This window comes from Triturus cristatus, chromosome 10 (genome assembly GCF_964204655.1).
Source record: "Triturus cristatus chromosome 10, aTriCri1.1, whole genome shotgun sequence".
In the NCBI taxonomy this organism is placed as follows: domain Eukaryota; kingdom Metazoa; phylum Chordata; class Amphibia; order Caudata; family Salamandridae; genus Triturus; species Triturus cristatus.
Window position 1 is genome coordinate 913089358 of NC_140593.1, and position 20928 is coordinate 913110285.

Sequence of the window (20928 nt, forward strand, 5' to 3'; positions counted from 1 at the left end):
AGTACGGTTGCCCAGGTATTCTGACTCCTTATGTTAATTTAGAAAACTGTCACCCTGGGGGGAGGTCTCCTGTACATCGTATTTGTGGACTTCCGCTCTGACTTTGATCTAGTCCCTAGGTCAACTCTATAGCCGGTGCTCAAGGAGGTGGGGGTGCCAAATTATTTACAAGATATCATAGCAAGGCTGCACAACAACAACTATGCACAGGTCAGATGCAGGAATGTGGGTGAGCTTACACAGCCATTTCCGGTCAATAGAGGGGTCAGGCAGGGGTGCGTGCTTGCCCCCACGCTATTCTCGCTCTACATCCATGGCCTTATAAAGCACCTAGATCAGGATGACAATGATCCCCCTAAACTGCCAGACATGAGGATCCCAGCCCTCATGTTTGCCGACGATACCCTTCTTATTTCTAAATCACCAATGGGCTTTTAAACACTACTGGACCATTTTTAAGATGTTTGCATAGCACAGGGTCTTGAAATAAACGTGGCCAAAACCAAGTATATGGTAATCAACCCGGGTCACACATCCAGGGCAAATCCGACATTGGCAGGAAAACCTTTGGAGAGAGTACAGACATTCACCTATCTGGGCATCGCAGTAACAGAGCAGGGCGGGTCGTAGGCACACATTATGCACTGAAGATTAAGACTAGAGCAAGTAGCAGGAAGCATTACAAAGCTGACCGGTAACTCTGCTTCCTGACCGGCATAGACGGCACTACAGGTCTACCACCATCAAGCCCTGGTACCGACCACTTATGGTGCAGATCTATGGGGCCATCTAGACGTCTCCTCACTAGAATTGGTGTTCTGATAAGTAAGCCTTCATTGCCACCAAGGCTTGACTTTGGGTTGAGAACTCTCAGGTAAAGTTGGTCTCTGTCCCATTATCATCTGGAGGAGGATCTGGGCTGCCCCAGAGCTCCGTCCATACTGAGATGGATTAGGAGACGTCTCCTCACTAGAATTGGTGTTCTGATAAGTAAGCCTTCATTGCCACCAAGGCTTGACTTTGGGTTGAGAACTCTCAGGTAAAGTTGGTCTCTGTCCCATTATCATCTGGAGGAGGATCTGGGCTGCCCCAGAGCTCCGTCCATACTGAGATGGATTAGAAGAAATACTTAGGCTTGTGGGTTCAAGCAATATATCTTTGATTAAGTATATTAAGTCACCATGGGGGAGGTCGAGCTACCATCACTGTGGAGTGCCCCAAGAGAGGCTAGATAAGTTTCCAAGAATATTATCAAATTAGCATACTGGCGGCCTCAAGAGTCTTTAATACACTCAAATGTGCAGCACGGCTCCCTGACCGATGCCTTCCTCTCAATTAAAGGCTCATTCATGGATGAGATTGAACACTCCTAAGCAAGGAGTCTATTTCTGCTATTTCACTATGGGACCCTGCCCCTCCATTCATTTACCACCGAATGGGTTGAATTGCCTCTGGAGGATGAGCAGCTGTACCCAGGTTGTGGGTCCTCTAAGGAGTCTCTAGAACATGTAATGCTTTTCTGCCCAGCCTGCCTAACAAGTCGGTGTCGTTGGATCCTTCCTATCTGCCGAAATTTGTGAATTAGCGAATATAAGTCTGCCCTAAGGATATTAAAAATTGACTGTAGTAAACCATTGGTTTTCACACTCTCCTGCTACTTGTAGGCTATGTGGATAACAAGGGCCAAACTTAGGGCCTCAAACGGCTAAATATCGGGTGCAATTTTACTATTTAGCGCACACGAACCAAAAGTGCATTTTAATGTTCTATTTATTCTGAGTTCTTATTCGCTGCCCACAAGACATTTTTAATGTTGTTTTTAGCCACATTTACTTCTGGACCATGTATTTATTGCATTGTGATTGTCAATGTTTTACCATGCTTATTTATGTGCTTTTAGTGCCTTGAACCAAAATAAAGTGTGTACGAACGAACGAAAAGACACATGGTTCAGGTCAGCACACGAAGGTCGTCTTTATTAAAAAGGTTAATTATACTGTGTTTTAACTAGCAAAGTATCATCCTTGCCACCCGCTTATTCCGGACCATATTCTCCTTCACCATTCTATATATGCCACTTTAGAAGTGCTATTTAGATGCTGTTATAATAACAATATGAATAACACAAACATGCATTACATGAGACACACAGTAGTAAACAAACTTCATAAAAAGCTACCCACAGCAGAGCCCATGCTCGTGTTTGAACTCTTTTGATTTTAGGGTGCAAGAAATGCTCCTTTTCTACTGCGCCTGCTTCCTGCTGAAAGGCTTTTCTATGTCCAGGTCATTCACTGTGCTGGGAGGAGGCTGCTATTCATCTCCTTAATGGCCCAATCCCGGCACTGCCTCTCTCAAACTGTTTACACATCCAACTGCTCAATTTTGAAAAGCAGAAAGTAGAACCATCATCTGAGTGTAAGAAGTGACGTTTTGATTTTATCTGGGAAATGTATGCAGCTCTGTGCTGTGTTAAACTTAAAAACCACAGCTTTGTTACTTTTGTAATTTGTTTATTTGTTTAGGTTTATTTTTAAGTTATCTTAAAATGAGTAAACATTGTATGTTTATTTATTAATGTATCTGTGAAAAAAAAGCTTTTAGGTTTTAGTGTTAAAAAATGGAAGTGTTATTTGAGGTTCTGATTTTTGCTGGAATAGCGTATCTGAACCCCAAATTTCTTCCAAAATGTTAATCATATATTTGGGCTATCAATTAGGATAATACATTTGTACGCCCCACCACACACTTTTTTTTGCAAATTACCCACTTTGTGGGATTGGCGTTAGAATAAAACCTTAAAGGCCTCTCTAAACCACACATTTTTTAAACATTTTTGTCATTTCTGTGCAACAGTATTTAGAGCAGTAAATTATAAGCCACTCCCAATTACTGCATCTTTCCATATGTATGTGGGACTATAGTTAGAATAGCACATTAAATCTCCCCAATTTCCTCAATTTTTGCACTTTCTTGGGACAGGCGCTTGAATAGTAAATGTTATCACCCCTAATATTTCCACTTTCCCCAATGTAAGAATATTACATTTTAACACACCTCCTGGAAATGTAGCACTTTCCCGAAGTATGTGGAATTGCAGTTAGGGTAGTAAATTTAAGCGTTTAAATTTTTGCACTTTTCCCAATGTTTGTGCAACTTGAGTAAGAATAGTAAATTATAACACCTACACTAATCGACATTTGCACTTTCCTCAATGTATGTGGGATTGGTATTTGATTAGTAAAATAGATGTTCACATTTTTTGCACTTTCCCAAATGTATGTGGGGCAGGAATTGGAACAATAAATCTTAATACCCTCAACTTTCCTTGCACTTTCCCAATGTAAGAATGTTAGTTGTCAACTATCTGGCATTTTAACATCAAGTTATATTCTTATATTGTGTCAATACAGCCCTGTAGAAATCTTCAGGACAAAACATGTTGGCTGTATTAACAATGTTTATTGCATATCAGGAATACCATCCTGCTGTGCTGTAAACTCCAGGCTACATTAATGATGTATTTTGCATGCACGGAACACTATCCCGTTGTGCTGTAAAATCCAGGCTACATTAATAATGTCTATTGCATGCACGGAACACTATCCTGTTGTGCTGTAAAATCCAGGCCACATTAATGATGTCTACTGCATGCACGGAACACTATCCCGTTGTGCTGTAAAATCCAGGCTACATTAATGATGTCTATTGCATGCACGGAACACTATCCCATTGTGCTGTAAAATCCAGGCCACATTAATGATGTCTACTGCACACACGGAACACTATCCCGTTGTGCTGTAAAATCCAGGCTACATTAATAATGTCTATTTCAGGCACAGAACACTATCCCATTGTGCTGTAAAATCCAGGCTACATTAATGATGTCTATTGCATGCACGGAACACTATCCTGTTGTGCTGTAAAATCCCAAGACATTCTTTTTTGTGCCCTTTATTCGTCTGTTGTCATAAAGATTATATTTGTTGGATCTGGGCTCACGCCATTTAAATGCAGTGTTCCTCATGCGTGATGAAAGAATGTATGGTGTTTCAACGCATACATTCACAACGCATGGCTTTACAACACGGTTGTTACAAGGACTGCATTGTTAACATGCGTGCCATTACATCGCAAATTGTATCAACGACTTGCTGTAGGGGGGCACTGGACTTAGGAATAGTATTAATTACTATTCCTACACCAGTTTGTGCAACAGCAGGGAAGGTGTTGGATTTAAAATTCAACACATTCCCTGGTGTTGCACGCCCCCTACAGCAAGTCATTGATACGACTTGCGATGTAATGGCACGTGTGGTAACAAAACAGTCGTTGTAACGACCGCGTTGTGAAGCCATGTGTTGTGGAAACAGCGTTGTGAACGCTGTTTCCCGTGAAGAAATAATAAAAGTGCCATTTGTGTATTTATATGAAAAATATTTTTTTCCTTTTTTGAAACATATGTATATTATTTTTGATTTGTGCAAGTAGTGTGCTATAGACAATTTTGCATTTTATAGGCCGAATTGTTGGTTGAGGCAACACAAATTATCATATTACTCATTTGCAAGGACCATCTTTCTGCCACCTGGTCCACATTCCACAAAAAGAAGTTTGTTTTCCTCCAACTTACAACGTCTTGTGAGTTTTCATGTGTGGTCTGAGCTGTACTCCAAGGCCCTGAAACCTTTCAATCATCTGCTTGGCATTCCTCTTAACGACCTCCAAGTCCACTATGAATGCGGGAGTGGGAAGTTCTTCTAAAGAGCGTCCAGTCCACATTCTGCAAAGTCAACTCCTGCAGAACAGAAAGAAAGAGAAAGGACTAATGAGGATTGGAAGAACACAACTTGAAAAGACCAATAAACTCACAATGATTTATCTGTAATGTGATGAAGGTGCCCGTAGAAGAGAAAGTTGGCTGTAGCATCCTAGTGCCCACGGCCACAGGTAAAGACACATGGGGCCCATTACACATGCGGCACATTTTCCTTCATTGCACCGAGCGCACCTTTAAAAAGGTGCGCCCGGTGCAAAATGCGCCGCCTCCAGGGCAGCCACAAACTCGTGCTGCTGCGGGGGCAGTGCATTCACGTGAAATACAGAGCGGCTGCTTTAAAGCCGCTCCATGTTTCACTGTGCAGGCGGCAATCTGCCTGCACTTTTAAAGGGGAATAGAGATCCCCTTGCAGACCGGTGCAGTCAGTTACTGCACCTGCCTGCAAGGGGATGTCTGGGGGATCCATAGGACCCCCTTTACCCACTTCAGAAGGCTGCTCTCAGGAGGCGTGCCTCACGAGGGCTTCTTTGTCTCTGTGCCCACGTCGGAAATACGGCACCCCATGGGACACGCCCCATGCAAATGAGGGACCCCCCCTTGAAGATAGTGCTGGTGCTTTACGTGATCAGAGGGCCAAACATTCAGGGGCCGACATGGTTCTTATTGGCAAAATGTGAATATACATGCACAACTTTTAAATAACAGAATTCAAATATTCAATTTAAATTAATTCTGCTATTTATGACAAATACTTTTGCCAACCAATATATGGATCACAAAGTAAATTATTCAGTCAAAATACCAGAAGACGAAACTAATTCCAGGATGTGAAGAAATACAATTTGTATCAGCATTGGATACACAAACAAATATAACTTGTGTCAAAACGTCAGCAACCATAGCAATGCGCTCAAAATAACAATGCAGGGTTGGGAGAGACACAGGTAACTTCAGTTACTAATCGAAAACAAATGAACCAGAAAACAATTCATCGAAATGCTCATACACGTATTCAAATCCCAAACTATTCACTACACCAGAACAATAATAAAAAGATGCAAAATTTCTAATCTGAAGAGCAACGGATTGCAAAGAAAAGTCTGAACACACTACAACGCTCTCCTACAAAAATAAATCAAGCAAGGTCAAGGATATGCAGAAATAACCAATAGAGGTGCACAAAGAGGCCTTGTTGCAAAGTCATCCTGTTCCCCCAACTTTCTGCTCACTGGTACTGGTGGTAACTGACTCTGACTAACCAGGCCCATGGCCAGTGCTATGCTAATAGACACTTAGAATACAGTGAAAACACCTACATACAATAGGGTACACTATGGGTTGGGGTACCCCTGTGATTGGCATGACCTCCCTGTAAGGTTCTCATACATAATAGGGCTGGGGTATTAAAACTACTTCTAAGTCAGAGTTGTAGAATAAAGCAAGAAAAGTGCAGAAAGAACCAACAGAGGCGCAGAAAGAGGCAAGAGAACTGCAGAAGAAAGACAAGTGAGGTGCAGGAAGAGGCAGGAGAGGTGCACAAAGAGGCAAAAGGGGTACATAAAGAGGCAAGAGGGGTGCAGAAAGATACAAGAAAAGTGCAGAAAGAAGCAACAGAGGTCCTTAAAGAGGCAAGAGGGGCGCAGAAAGAGGCAAGCGAAGAGCAGACGAAGCAACAGAGGTGCCGAAAGAGGCAAGAGAGGTGCAGAAACAGGCAAGAAAGGTACAGAAAGAGGGAACAGGGGTGCAGAAAAAGGTAAGAGGGATACAGAAATTTGCAAGAGAGGTGCAGAAAGAAGCAAGAGCAGTGCAGAAAGAAGCAGGAGATGTGCAGAAAGATGCAAGAGAGGTGGAGAAATAGGGAAGAGGGTACAGAAAGAGGCATGAGGGATGCAGAAATTTGCAACAGAGGTGCAGAAAGAAGCAAGAGGGGTGCAGAAAGAGATAGGAGAGGTGCACAAAGAGGCAAGAGGGATACAGAAAGAGGCAAGAAGGGTGCAGAAAGAAGGAAGAGAGGTGCAGAAAGAAGCAACAGATGTGCTGAAAGAGACAAGAAGGATGCAGAAAGGCAAGATAAGTGCAGAAAGAGGCAGGAGAGATGCAGAAGGAAGGGAGTGAGGTGTAGAAAGAAGCAAGTGGGGAGCAGAAAGAGGCAAGAGAGATACAGAAAGAGACAAGAGGGGTACAGCAAGATGCAAGAAACGTGCAGGCACAAAGAAGCAACAGAGGTGCCTAAAGAGGCAAGAGAGGTGCAGAAACGGGCAAGAAAGGTACAGAAAGAAGGAACAGGGGTGCAGAAAGAGGTAAGAGTGATACAGAAATTTGCGAGAGAGGCACAGAAAAAAGCAAGAGGGGTGCAGAAAGAAGCAAGAGATGTTCCGAAACAGGGAAGACGAGTGCAGAAAGAGACAACAGGGGTGCAGAAAGAAGCAAGAGAGGTGCAGAAATAGGCAATAGAAGTGCAAAAAGAGGTAAGTGAGGTGCAGAAGGAGGCAGGAGAACTGCATAAAGAGGCAAGAGAGTTGCAGAAACAGGCAAAAGGGATGCAGAAAGAGGGAACAGGTGTGTAGACAGAGGGAACAGGTGTTCAGACAGAGGCAAGAGGGATGCAGAAAGTTGCAAAGGAGATGCAGAAAGAAGCAAGAACAGTGCAGAAAGAACCAACAGATGTGCAAAAAGAGGCAAGAGAGGTGCAGAAATAAGTAGTAGGGGTGCACAAAGAGGCAAGACAAGTTCAGAAAGAGGCAGGAGGGGTGAAGAAAGAAGGTAAAGAAGTGAAGAAAGAAGCAACAGAGGTGCTGAAAGAAGCGTGAAGGATGCAGAAAGAGCAAGATAAGTATAGAAAGAAGCAACAGAGGTACAGAAAGAGGCAAGAGAGGTGCAGAAACATGTAGGAAAGGTACAGAAAGGTAACAAGGGTGCAAAAAGAGGCAAGAGGGGTGCAGAAAGAGGGAAGAGGGGTGCAGAAAGAGGCAAGAGGGGTGCAGAAAGAAGCAATTGAGCAAGAGGGAAGCAGTCATTTACAAAAGAGGTGCAGAAAGAAGCAAGAGTACTGCAGACAGAACCAACAGAAGTGCAGAAAGAGGCAAGAGGGGTGCAGAAAGAGGTAGGAGAGGTGCACAAAGAGGCAAGAGGTATACAGAGAGAGGCTAGAAGGGTGCAGAAAGAAGGAAGAGAAGTGCAGAAAGAAGCAACAGACGTGCTGAAAGAGACAAGAAGGATGCAGAAAGGCAAGATGAGTGCAGAAAGAGGTGCAGAAGGATGCAGGAGAACTGCCTAAAGAGGCAAGAGAGTTGCAGAAACAGGCAAAAGGGATGCAGAAAGAGGGAACAGGTGTGCAGACAGAGGGAACAGGTGTTCAGACAGAGGCAAGAGGGATGCAGAAAGTTGCAAAAGAGATGCAGAAAGAAGCAAGAACAGTGCAGAAAGAACCAACAGAGGTGCAAAAAGAGGCAAGAGAGGTGCAGAAATAAGTAGTAGGGTTGCACAAAGAGGCAAGACAAGTACAGAAAGAGGCAGGAGGGGTGCAGAAAGGAGGTAAAGAAGTGAAGAAAGAAGCAACAGAGGTGCTGAAAGAAGCGTGAAGGGTGCAGAAAGAGCAAGATAAGTATAGAAAGAAGCAACAGAGGTACAGAAAGAGGCAAGAGAGGTGCAGAAACATGTAGGAAAGGTACAGAAAGGTAACAAGGGTGCAAAAAGAGGCAAGAGGGGTGCAGAAAGAGGGAAGAGGAGTGCAGAAAGAGGCAAGAGGGGTGCAGAAAGAAGCAAGTGAGCTGCAGAAAGAAGCGAGAGAGGCACAGAAAAAAGCAAGAGGGGTGCAGAAAGAAGCAAGAGAGGTTTCGAAACAGGGAAGACGAGTGCAGAAAGAGACAACAGGGGTGCAGAAAGAAGCAAGAGAGGTGCAGAAATAGGCAATAGAAGTGCAAAAAGAGGTAAGTGAGGTGCAGAAGGAGGCAGGAGAACTGCATAAAGAGGCAAGAGAGTTGCAGGAACAGACAAAAGGGATGCAGAAAGAGGGAACAGGTGTGCAGACAGAGGGAACAGGTGTTCAGACAGAGGCAAGAGGGATGCAGAAAGTTGAAAAAATAGATGCAGAAAGAAGCAAGAACAGTGCAGAAAGAACCAACAGAGGTGCAAAAAGAGGCAAGAGAGGTGCAGAAATAAGTAGTAGGGGTGCACAAAGAGGCAAGACAAGTACAGAAAGAGGCAGGAGGGGTGCAGAAAGAAGGTAAAGAAGTGAAGAAAGAAGCAACAGAGGTGCTGAAAGAAGCGTGAAGGGTGCAGAAAGAGCAAGATAAGTATAGAAAGAAGCAACAGAGGTACAGAAAGAGGCAAGAGAGGTGCAGAAAGAGGCAAGAGAAGGGCAGACGAAGCAACAGAGGTGCAGAAAGAGGCAAGAGAGGTGCAGAAACGGGCAAGAAAGGTACAGAAAGAAGCAAGAGAGGTGCAGCAAGAGGGTAGACGAGTGCAGAAAGAGACAACAGGGGTACAGAAAGAAGCAAGAGTGTTGCAGAAATAGGCAATAGAAGTGCATAAAGAGGCAAGTGAGGTGCAGAAGAAGGCAAGAGAACTGCAGAAAGAAGCAAGAGAGTTGCAGGAACAGGCCAAAGGGGTGCGGAAAGAGGGAAAAGGTGTGCAGACAGAGGCAAGAGAGGTGCAGAAAGAGGGAAGAGGGGTACAGAAAGAGGCAAGAGGGATGCAGAAAGAAGGAAGAGAAGTGCAGAAAGAAGCAACAAATGTGCTGAAAGAGACAAGAAGTACAGAAAGAGGCACTAGAGGTGCAGAAGGAAGAGAGTGAGGTGCAGAAAGAGGCAAGTGGGAGCAGAAAGAGGCAAGAGAGGTACAGAAAGAGGCAAGGAAACTGCAGAAACAGGCAAGAGAAATGCACAAAGAAGCAAGAGAGGAGCAGAAAGCGGCAAGAGATGTGCAGAAGGAGGCAGGAGAACTGCAGAAAGAGGCAAGAGAGTTACAGAAACAGGCAAAAGGGATGCAGAAACAGGGAACAGGTATGCAGAGAGAGGGAGGAGGGATGCAGAAAGTTGCAAAGGAGATACATAAAGAAGCAAGTGCAGTGCAGAAATAACCAACTGAGGTTCAAAAAGAGGCAATAGAGGTGCAGACAGAACCAACAGAAGTGCTGACAGAGACAATAAGGATGCAGAAAGAGGCAAGAGAAGTGCAGAAAGAGGCAATAGAGGTGCAGAAGGAAGCAAGTGAGGTGCAGAAAGAGGCAAGTGGGAGTAGAAAGAGGCAAGAGAGGTACAGAAAGAGGCAAGGGAACTGCAGAAACAGCCAAGAGAAATGCACAAAGAAGCAAGAGAGGAGCAGAAAGAGGCAAGAGAGTTGTAGAAAGAAGCAAAAGAAGTGCAGAAAGAGGCAAGTGAGGTGCAGAAAGAAGCAAGTGAGATGCAGAAAGAGGCAAGAAAGGAGCAGAAAGAAGCAAGAGAGGTGCAGAAAGAGGCCAGAGATCTGCAGAAAAAAGCAACAGATGTGCTGAAAGAGGTAGGAGCAAGGGAAGTGTAGAAAGAGGCAAGTAAAGTGCAGAAAGAAGACAGTGAGGTGCAGAAAGAGGAAGAAAGTTGCCTAAAGAAGCAAGAGAAATGCAGAAAGAGGCAGGAGAGGCACAGAAAGAAGCAAGGTTTGTGCACCATTAGTACCAGTTTAACAGCCACATTATGCAATAAGTAACACGTGACCACTCCAGCTTTGCAAAGGGTCTGAGGCCACGCTCCCTTTTTACACCACTCTGCAAACGCGCCGCCTGGTGCACTGCTGCTCGAGGGATGAAGTCCACTTGTGTCCTGAGGTCCTAAAGACACAAGAGGTCATCATCGCCCCAACAGCAGTGCACCAAGAGGCTCGTTTGCAGAGTAGTATAAAAAGGGGCGTGGCCTTGGACCACCGCTCAGCAATCCCACTGTGTGGGGCTTAAAGGAGGTATCTGGTGGGCTAGTTGGCCCCCAGGGACCCTCAGGAATGAAGGGGACTTCATCACCCAACAAAAAGCGCACCAGGAGGCATGTTTGCAGAGTGGTGGAGAAAGGGGGCATAACCTGTGTCCACCTCTCAGCAATCCCACTGCATTTTGCACTTTAATTATGAATTTTGATTTTAATATGTTTTATTGTAAATGTTTAAATGTTGGGTTTTTTGTGTTTTGTTTGGGGAGTGTTATATAGCGCAAACTAGACACGAAGATATCAAGTATCAGAGCGCTTTACATGAGCACCAGTTTCGTTACACAAGAACACATTTATTTTTATTAGGCACATGAAGATTAAGTGATTTGTCCAGAATCACAGGATGTTGAGCGTTGTTGCCGAGACTGAACCCAGTTCCCCAGTTTCAAGGTCGGCTTCTCTAGCCAGAAGGATACATCCGTATTGTGTGTTTTTTGGGCTTGTTCCCGAAAGAAACATTTTTGAATGAATGAATTCAAATACACCGGTTAAAAAGAAAACAGTGGAAGAATCAGTTAGAAATCGGAGAGTATCCTAATGTTTAAAAACGTGTACAAGGCCTGTAACTTCAGTGCCAATAGGATAAGATAGGCTAACTGAAAAACATCTACCACTAGCTGATAATAGAAGGGGTCAAAGTACAACTGATAAAGTAAAGTACCATAAAACGTTTTCAAGGCAGAGTGAAAAAAGAAGACTACAAGGTGTAAACTGAAAAGACAGAAGACTATTAATGACAAAAAGCATAGCAGATTTCAGTGGGAATATCAGTGGGGACCAGTGGGGACTCTTTAACGCATGAAGGCATGTTGTTGGATTCAGTAAAAAATCTCTCAAGTCCATAGGAAAGGTGATCCCACAAATTGATGTACGTAGCCAAAGGTCTCACAAGATACAGCTGAGACAATATCCAATCATGGAATGCAAATCTCTGCTTATCCAGTACTCTCCATCTCTAAACTTCCCATCCTAATTTGTTCTAAACTGTAGACCTGCTCTAGAAAATCATGGATTGTTTGGATCCTTACTGCACTTTTTCTCAAAAATCACTTTAAAAAAATAACAAGGTTTGCATGCTGGAAGACTTCAATAAATGGTATGACAAACCTTAACTGCCCAAAGCTAAATGCCCCTTTCATAACATAGAATCTTTTAACATTGCCCAAGTCAACTCTGGTCCAGCTGACACAACCAATGATATGCTTCACACATATGTTGCCTGTAATGATCACAATATAAAACAGTTACATTTTCCCATCCTGATGCCACCGTTAATAGCTAGCTACACATCCACATCGTAAGATATATGCTAGAGTCTGGGAAACACTATACCTTCCCACCCTTCAGTTGTAAATTAACTAATAATCCCCCTACCTCATAAATCAATGATAACAGTCCAACTCTGGCTCACATCTGACTTTCACAACCCTATCCCGCTTAACCTCCTCAATTACTTATTGCTGTCATGAAGGTGGTTGACTGAACCTTTACTAAGATCTTTAAAACCAAAGAATGCAGGAAACAAAAGTTAAAACCACAATTAGAAACTGTAACTGAAAGATTACTCCAGAATTTACAGGGGTAACTGTCACAACAGCAAAAATAAGTTATTACTCCCAGAGCATCCCAGAAGCAACATGCCCATCAAAGGAGATTAAGAAGATCATCAAAGAATTTCACAACCCAGAGTGCTCTACCTCCAGCGATTGACTCACAAGAACTATGTGGCACCCTAGTGATCACGTATAAATCAATGGAGGGAGAAAGAAGGGGTATGACCCACTCAGCTTCTTTATCTTCAACGTTTAAATATCAAATGGAGAGTGGATCACAGGTCCTGAAAGAACCAGGGTTAATAGCTACAGTACAAAGTACTGTTAAGAAACCCTCAATCACGTGTTGATTCACAGGTGGAATTCTAGCGGTATGTTCGATTATCCGCTACTTTAACAGCGTGACAGCATCATCATCGGGTTAATGAATGCTTCCTCCACCCGGAGGTAATTCCTCTGGTTTTTTCAGTTGTGATCAGAGAACCGTGTTGGGTGTTTTAGTGAAGTGCTAAACAGTGAGTGAAAAATAGGGAAAAGTTAAAAGACTTGAAAGAGCCAGTTTATAATTTTAATAAGACTGGATTCAAATACGTTTAAAAGAATTTATCGTGCACAGGACAGACTATTTAGGGTCTAGTGCACTAACAATATGTGTCCAAAAAATAGGTCGACATGTTTCAGCCTTTTGTCATGCCCCGAGGGGTCATATAGGCTTTCATCAGGACCCTAGTATATGTGTTGAAGACTCTCTATTTGTAGGGAATCCTCCTTGTGAAAAGAGGTGAATACAGTTGTTTCACCAAAATGTCTGTGTTCAATTTGAACAGATATCTGTAAATGAAATGTTGGGTGAAAAAAAGAGGAAGAAAAATATAAGATTACAGTCTATATGCATGTTGTCACGATGTTCAAAATTTGAGACATCAATTGTCGTAGCAATTATAAACATGGCAATGCTTATTACATGTAACACAGCCGATTTGGCCTGTTCATACTCATTCTAATGCAGTTACGGCAAAATCAGCCCTCCCTTCTAGATGAAAAAACAGATTACAAGACAAGTTAAAAAGACCAAAAACACAGCACCTACAAGAAATTATTATGCAGTTGCAGGTAGGTAACGTGTCCTTAATTTAACATTAGGTTCTTGAAAATGAGAATAACATTCAAAATTAGCATCCACCGATGAAACTCAAAACGAGACCGGTGAAGTGTCACTTGTTCAACATCGTGGGCAGATAACACAACCCTGATTTGCACCAAGTTTTTGGAAAAGAGAAGAACGTGCAGATATTGCGCCCGCAACAAGGTATACATCGTAACAGGTAAGATGTCCCTAGTTCGACATTAAGTTCTTAGTAATGACTGGAAGATCAAATAAAAATAATAAATAATAATAATGACGTTGGTAGCATTTTGCCGTAACTGCATTAGAATGAGTATGAACAGGCCAAATCGGCTGTGTTACATGTAATAAGCATTGCCATGTTTATAATTGCTACGACAATTGATGTCTCAAATTTTGAACATCGTGACAACATGCATATAGACTGTAATCTTATATTTTTCTTCCTCTTTTTTTCACCCAACATTTCATTTACAGATATCTGTTCAAATTGAACACAGACATTTTGGTGAAACAACTGTATTCACCTCTTTTCACAAGGAGGATTCCCTACAAATAGAGAGTCTTCAACACATATACTAGGGTCCTGATGAAAGCCTATATGACCCCTCGGGGCATGACAAAAGGCTGAAACATGTCGACCTATTTTTTGGACACATATTGTTAGTGCACTAGACCCTAAATAGTCTGTCCTGTGCACGATAAATTCTTTTAAACGTATTTGAATCCAGTCTTATTAAAATTATAAACTGGCTCTTTCAAGTCTTTTAACTTTTCCCTATTTTTCACTCACTGTTTAGCACTTCACTAAAACACCCAACACGGTTCTCTGATCACAACTGAAAAAACCAGAGGAATTACCTCCGGGTGGAGGAAGCATTCATTAACCCGATGATGATGCTGTCACGCTGTTAAAGTAGCGGATAATCGAACATACCGCTAGAATTCCACCTGTGAATCAACACGTGATTGAGGGTTTCTTAACAGTACTTTGTACTGTAGCTATTAACCCTGGTTCTTTCAGGACCTGTGATCCACTCTCCATTTGATATTTAAACGTTGAAGATAAAGAAGCTGAGTGGGTCATACCCCTTCTTTCTCCCTCCATTGATTTATACATACCTTTAGCAGCGTGCAGCTGTGGGAGTTTTCTCCAAAAACATCAGTTTATACTGACACACATTATTCCTCCAAGCATAACACTATCACCTAGTAAGGAACTTTGGAGAAGTCATGGCCGAGAATCTAGGCCTGAGTTACTCAACTGATGAGATCAATGCAATCCTATCCCTCCCTTCACTTTTACAAGACAAAGACCTAACACAAACCTTAACACAGACCTCTGATTGGGATGAACTATCAGAGTTGAAAAAGGAACAGGTACGCACAGCCATTCATGGGATCATAATGACTGAGTACCTCCGTGCTAATGCAGCACCCAGAGGCCTCTGGGTGAACAACGCCCCACGCATTTTTCTTCACGACCTAGTTTTCCGAAAAGATTGGTCTTCCATCTCATGGAAATGTACAAGAGACTATTTAGTCCTGATCATTAAAACAGCTACCAGACTCACTGAAGAACTTATGATCAAGATCCAGATGAGTGAAACCAAGCTGAAAAATATGGTACATCTTACTGTGTATAAGAAGAGACTAGAAGAAATCAATAAAGAGATGAGTGAAACTAAAGACTATATAACACAAAACAAAATCCAAAAACTTGGTAAAGATTTAAAGAAATTTTCAATGGAAAGAATGCACCCATATAGTGCAGAAGACTATAAAGCCCCAGAGGATAATTTTGATCAAAACTCTAGCTATTCCAGCGCAGGCTCCTCCTCTAATGGCTCAGACTGGAGTGGTGAAGAGACCTTCACACCAAGGAGAAATAGAGGACAATATAGACGCCAGAACAGAAGGAGACCTAACAATTGGTATAACCCCTATTTTGGCGTTCCTCAACATCCAGCTCCTTTCCAGACCTTCAATCCTGCCTTTCAAGGTTGGGCTAGCCCTTTCTTCCCAGGACCACCATCAATGGGCATACCACCACCACCGAATATGAGTCAAGGTTTCACACATAGACCCCCTTTTTTAGGGAGAGGCCAGACAAACACCAGAACAAGAAGAAAAGGGGTGACCTGGGACGATCAACAACGCCAAGTACACACCAGGAGCATGACCAACTCAAAACAAGGGACCAACGCAACGACCTCATCTTCAACTTAACCGATATGCCTCTCACAAAGGGACAAGTTGACGTTCTGAATAAAGGCCTAAGCTATGTCCCCACTCCACCTTTGGATATCTTCAAACTCGAATGTGAGATTGCTGAGTTCTGTAGGAAGTTAAAACTGAAAGCCTTCTTCAAAGATCAGGAAGATTTCGTGAGTGACGGCGACACCAATCTACGCCGGAAATCCACCTTTTGTCCTCTCAACCACCAAGTTCCGGTTGAAATTCTAGCCTTTGAACAAGCTATCATGAAAGAAACAGAAGGCCTTAAAGATCTACAAAAAAGACCATTCATGAATATATCCAATGCCGAACAACAAGCATTGGACTCATTACGAAAAAACAGTGACCTAGTGATTAAGCCCGCCGATAAGGGCGGGGGAATTGTACTGCTCAGTACAGAAAGCTATGACCAACAATGCTCTGACCTTTTATCAGACAGGAAATTTTATGAAGTGATCACGGTAGATCCAACAGAACGTTTACAAAGAACTATCACACTAATGGTGGATGAGGCTGAAACGAACAATTGGATTTCGAAGACCGAGGCAGATTTTCTTCAGGCGCGGACACCAAGGATGCCATATTTCTATTCCCTTCCGAAGATTCACAAGGAACGGAGACCACCCCCAGGAAGACCAATCGTTTCAGGGATAGGATCTGTCTTGGAACCTCTGTCCCAGTTTGCGGATCATTACCTAAAACCCTTGGTACAAAAGACACCTACCTATCTCAAGGATACAAAAGATCTCCTAAACCTACTGCAAGACCAACAATTTGCAGGAGATAAGATGCTCCTAGTGGGTTTGGATGTAGAGAGCTTATATACTAGCCTTCCACAAAAAAAGACACTGGATACCTTGGAAGATTTGCTATTTAGTCAACAATGGGACCACAAGACACCCAGACATTTTATTCTTGAATGTTGTAGACTGGCGCTCACTGAAAATTACTTTGAGTACAATAACATCATGTACAGGCAATGCCATGGTACTTCCATGGGGAGTACATTTGCGCCGAGTGTGGCCGGACTATACGTGAGTGATTTTGAGACCAAGAACATATTGAGTCTGACTAACCCTTTCCGTAAGCAGATAAAGTTCTGGAAACGTTATATCGACGACGTTCTGTTAATCTGGGAAGGAAATAAAGAAACCCTCATCGATTTCCATCGCTGGCTGAATACCAGAGATGAATGGTTGAAATTCACCTATTCAGTCAGTTCCCATACTCTGGATTTCCTAGATGTCACGTTATTCATCGATAACGACACTATCCAGACTAAAACTTTTTTTAAACCTACTGCCAAGAACAGTCTTTTGTCATTCAAAAGCTTTCATCCACGCCCAATGAGGGAGAACTTACCATATGGGCAGTTCCTCCGTCTACGACGAAACTGCAGTAACATCAAAGATTATAAGGAACAAGCGAAAGATCTCTGTAAAAAACTGCAATACAGAGACTACCCACAACACACCATCATGAAAAGCCAAAAAAGGGCCAGAAATCAACAGAGGGAAATCCTCTTGGAAACAACGGCGAAGGAACCCACAAAAGACCTGGTCACCTGTGTGAGCACTTACAGTTTGGTATCTAATGAGGTCAAAAAGATCATAAATAAAAACTGGAAAATCCTCACGTCAGGCTCTCTGAAATGGCCAAAACCAAGATTTTCAAGCAAACGAACCAAAAATCTGAAAGATATGCTGGTGCACACCAGACCATCGCCCAAACCGAGTCTGGCCATTACTTCTAGCCTCTGGAACTACACACCAGTAACCGGTCATTACCCTTGTGGTTCCTGTTCAGTTTGCCATCTAACTGAAGCTACTAAGACCCTGCAACTATTGCCAGACTTAAAATGGACTATGAGGAGCCACACGAATTGTAACACTACCCACGTGATATATGATCACCTGCCCATGCAAATTACGTTACATAGGTATGACCTGTCGCAAAGTCAAGATCCGACTCTGCGAACACAAGAGCAACGTTAAGTGCAAGAAAAGTACCACTAAGATGAGTAGTCACTATCTTGAGAAAGGACACACAGTTGATCATCTGCGATGGGTGGTTCTAGAGACACTAACCATGAAGGACGTCAATGCAGAAAACATCTTGTTCGAAAAAGAGCAGAGGTGGGTTTATCGCTTGCGCACACATACTCATGGACTAAATGATAATATCCCGTGGCTGAGCATCAAAAGATGAGCATTTGACAGTAAATATCACAGGTCGTACTTTTTAAGAATCCAAAAGTATATTACAGCTGTAGTAGTGATCACCAAACAAACAGTACCACACCCTATACGTGGTCACTATACTACGTTATTTCAGAGTTGGAAAATATCAAATGATGACAATTGACACCTTGTGTGTTAGAATACGACGACACTACTTGTTCTGGCAGGAACACACCATGATAACGATATTGTGGGAATTTTTCAAATTTCTTTATTTATTTCAACCATCCGGGGCTCATCCATTATGAATGAAACAGGATCTCCGCCCACGTCTTTACCCTTTGTTCCATCTCAACCATGACATCAATCTGATTGGTGCAAACAAAGTACTGCCCTACAGAGTACAGCTCCGTAATTACACATCCTCTAATAATTATTGTGTTTAAATTAGTGACACTACACCTTACAGCGGATAATCTGAAATTACGAACACTTACAAAAGGAGATCGTAAAATATTCGGAGTTCGAATCACGTAAACACGACCAACTATGAGGTAGAGGTTTGACACTAGTCCTCTTTTGTTGTCTTTGACTTTCCCTCTATTTATTTTTATTTTTGACCCGGTAACGAAGTGCAACAGACCAGGAGAAGAGTAGCAGTGACAGAACAAGTCACGTATTGCCGCCACAAAGGTATTGCTCCGAGCGCACGAGGACGCCGATGGAAAGACGTTAAGTATTCGAATTCTTAATTTCTTTCTTTTCTTTTTAAGAGCGGGCACAGTCTACCCTATTTGATGTAACCCTCCGAATGAACATTTAAGGTATTCCTTGCTACATTCGAGAACGCTAAAATGTTGGTTCGTTTCTCTGTATGGGTATCCTTGCTACACCCGGTAAAACACTAAAATGTTGTTTCTCTTGTTGTCTCTCCAGTTGATCTCTATGTATGCTACTGAGAGTATATGATGAGGGTCCAGCTTTAGGGTCATTTCCCTTCTTTTGAATTTGCCTAAATCGAGATGTCATTTCCCCTCCCGCATGCCACATCCGGAAAACGCCAAATATTGTTTTTCTGTGGGTTTTAATGCACGCTATTGCGATTTTTGATGAAATTCCGACCTAAGGGCCAGTACCTCTCTTTCCCCTTAAAAATTGCCGAATTTGTAGATAACATCCCCTTTGGATTTCCAATAAGTGCTTGCATCTGGGAATTAACCATCTCAATTAATACCCGTCTCTCATTCAGTATCCGCCCATTGGCATTATATGTTTTTCCAATAGTAAGAGTTACCAGGTTTACGATTTACTCCCCTTACTAATAACTATCTCGGACTATCCCTGACAGACTGGGTATGTAAACAAACTGGTTTTTTGACAGCTTGCATAGCTCTATTTTACTGCCTCTGTATCAATACTTATCTTAATAAGGGACAGACCATAGTATAACATATGAGAATATATCAGGGAGCGCGATACTTAAATGCCATAAGATGCTACCAACGTCATTATTATTATTTATTATTTTTATTTGATCTTCCAGTCATTACTAAGAACTTAATGTCGAACTAGGGACATCTTACCTGTTACGATGTATACCTTGTTGCGGGCGCAATATCTGCACGTTCTTCTCTTTTCCAAAAACTTGGTGCAAATCAGGGTTGTGTTATCTGCCCACGATGTTGAACAAGTGACACTTCACCGGTCTTGTTTTGAGTTTCATCGGTGGATGCTAATTTTGAATGTTATTCTCATTTTCAAGAACCTAATGTTAAATTAAGGACACGTTACCTACCTGCAACTGCATAATAATTTCTTGTAGGTGCTGTGTTTTTGGTCTTTTTAACTTGTCTTGTAATCTGTTTTTTCATCTAGAAGGGAGGGCTGATTTTGCCGTAACTGCATTAGAATGAGTATGAACAGGCCAAATCGGCTGTGTTACATGTAATAAGCATTGCCATGTTTATAATTGCTACGACAATTGATGTCTCAAATTTTGAACATCGTGACAACATGCATATAGACTGTAATCTTATATTTTTCTTCCTCTTTTTTTCACCCAACATTTCATTTACAGATATCTGTTCAAATTGAACACAGACATTTTGGTGAAACAACTGTATTCACCTCTTTTCACAAGGAGGATTCCCTACAAATAGAGAGTCTTCAACACATATACTAGGGTCCTGATGAAAGCCTATATGACCCCTCGGGGCATGACAAAAGGCTGAAACATGTCGACCTATTTTTTGGACACATATTGTTAGTGCACTAGACCCTAAATAGTCTGTCCTGTGCACGATAAATTCTTTTAAACGTATTTGAATCCAGTCTTATTAAAATTATAAACTGGCTCTTTCAAGTCTTTTAACTTTTCCCTATTTTTCACTCACTGTTTAGCACTTCACTAAAACACCCAACACGGTTCTCTGATCACAACTGAAAAAACCAGAGGAATTACCTCCGGGTGGAGGAAGCATTCATTAACCCGATGATGATGCTGTCACGCTGTTAAAGTAGCGGATAATCGAACATACCGCTAGAATTCCACCTGTGAATCAACACGTGATTGAGGGTTTCTTAACAGTACTTTGTACTGTAGCTATTAACCCTGGTTCTTTCAGGACCTGTGATCCACTCTCCATTTGATATTTAAACCCTAGTGATCACTTCATCTCAAAAGTCAAAGATCTGGAAAAATATCAGGACACAATATCGAACAAGGACAAACAAATTATCTTTAGCTCTTCTCTCATCTCCTTACCTAGAGAGTTAGAGGTTACTATTCTTTCACCCCTATCTACAGATAATTTTTTCCAAACTTATGAAAGCTTGGAGATGGCCAGTAGACCCCTGCCCATTGCAAATTCAAGAGCACATCATTCAACAACTAAGCAGCTATCCCTGAAAGACCTGTTAGCAACTAATCATTTACAAAAAAATATTAAACAGTCAAACAACTGATCCTTCCTCATATAGGGTAATTCTCAATGGCCTGTTCTCAGGCAAACTCATGAAAAGATTTGACAATGGGCAATCATCAGCCTTCAAAGGAAATAACCTTCTTTCTGACTATCAAAATGGATTCCAACAT

General features: G+C 42.2%; 1 protein-coding gene across 1 annotated transcript in view; it reads right to left on the minus strand.

Moving 5' to 3' along the window:
- The window catches only part of LOC146796247 (D-serine dehydratase-like), a 440976-nt gene that overhangs the window by 336263 nt on the left and 83785 nt on the right, over positions 1 to 20928 (minus strand). The window contains exon 2 of the mRNA XM_085628745.1: positions 4634 to 4798. Coding sequence (XP_085484871.1) covers positions 4634 to 4782 — 149 coding nt within the window. The 5' untranslated portion in view covers positions 4783 to 4798. The remainder of the gene's footprint in view (positions 1 to 4633; positions 4799 to 20928) is intronic.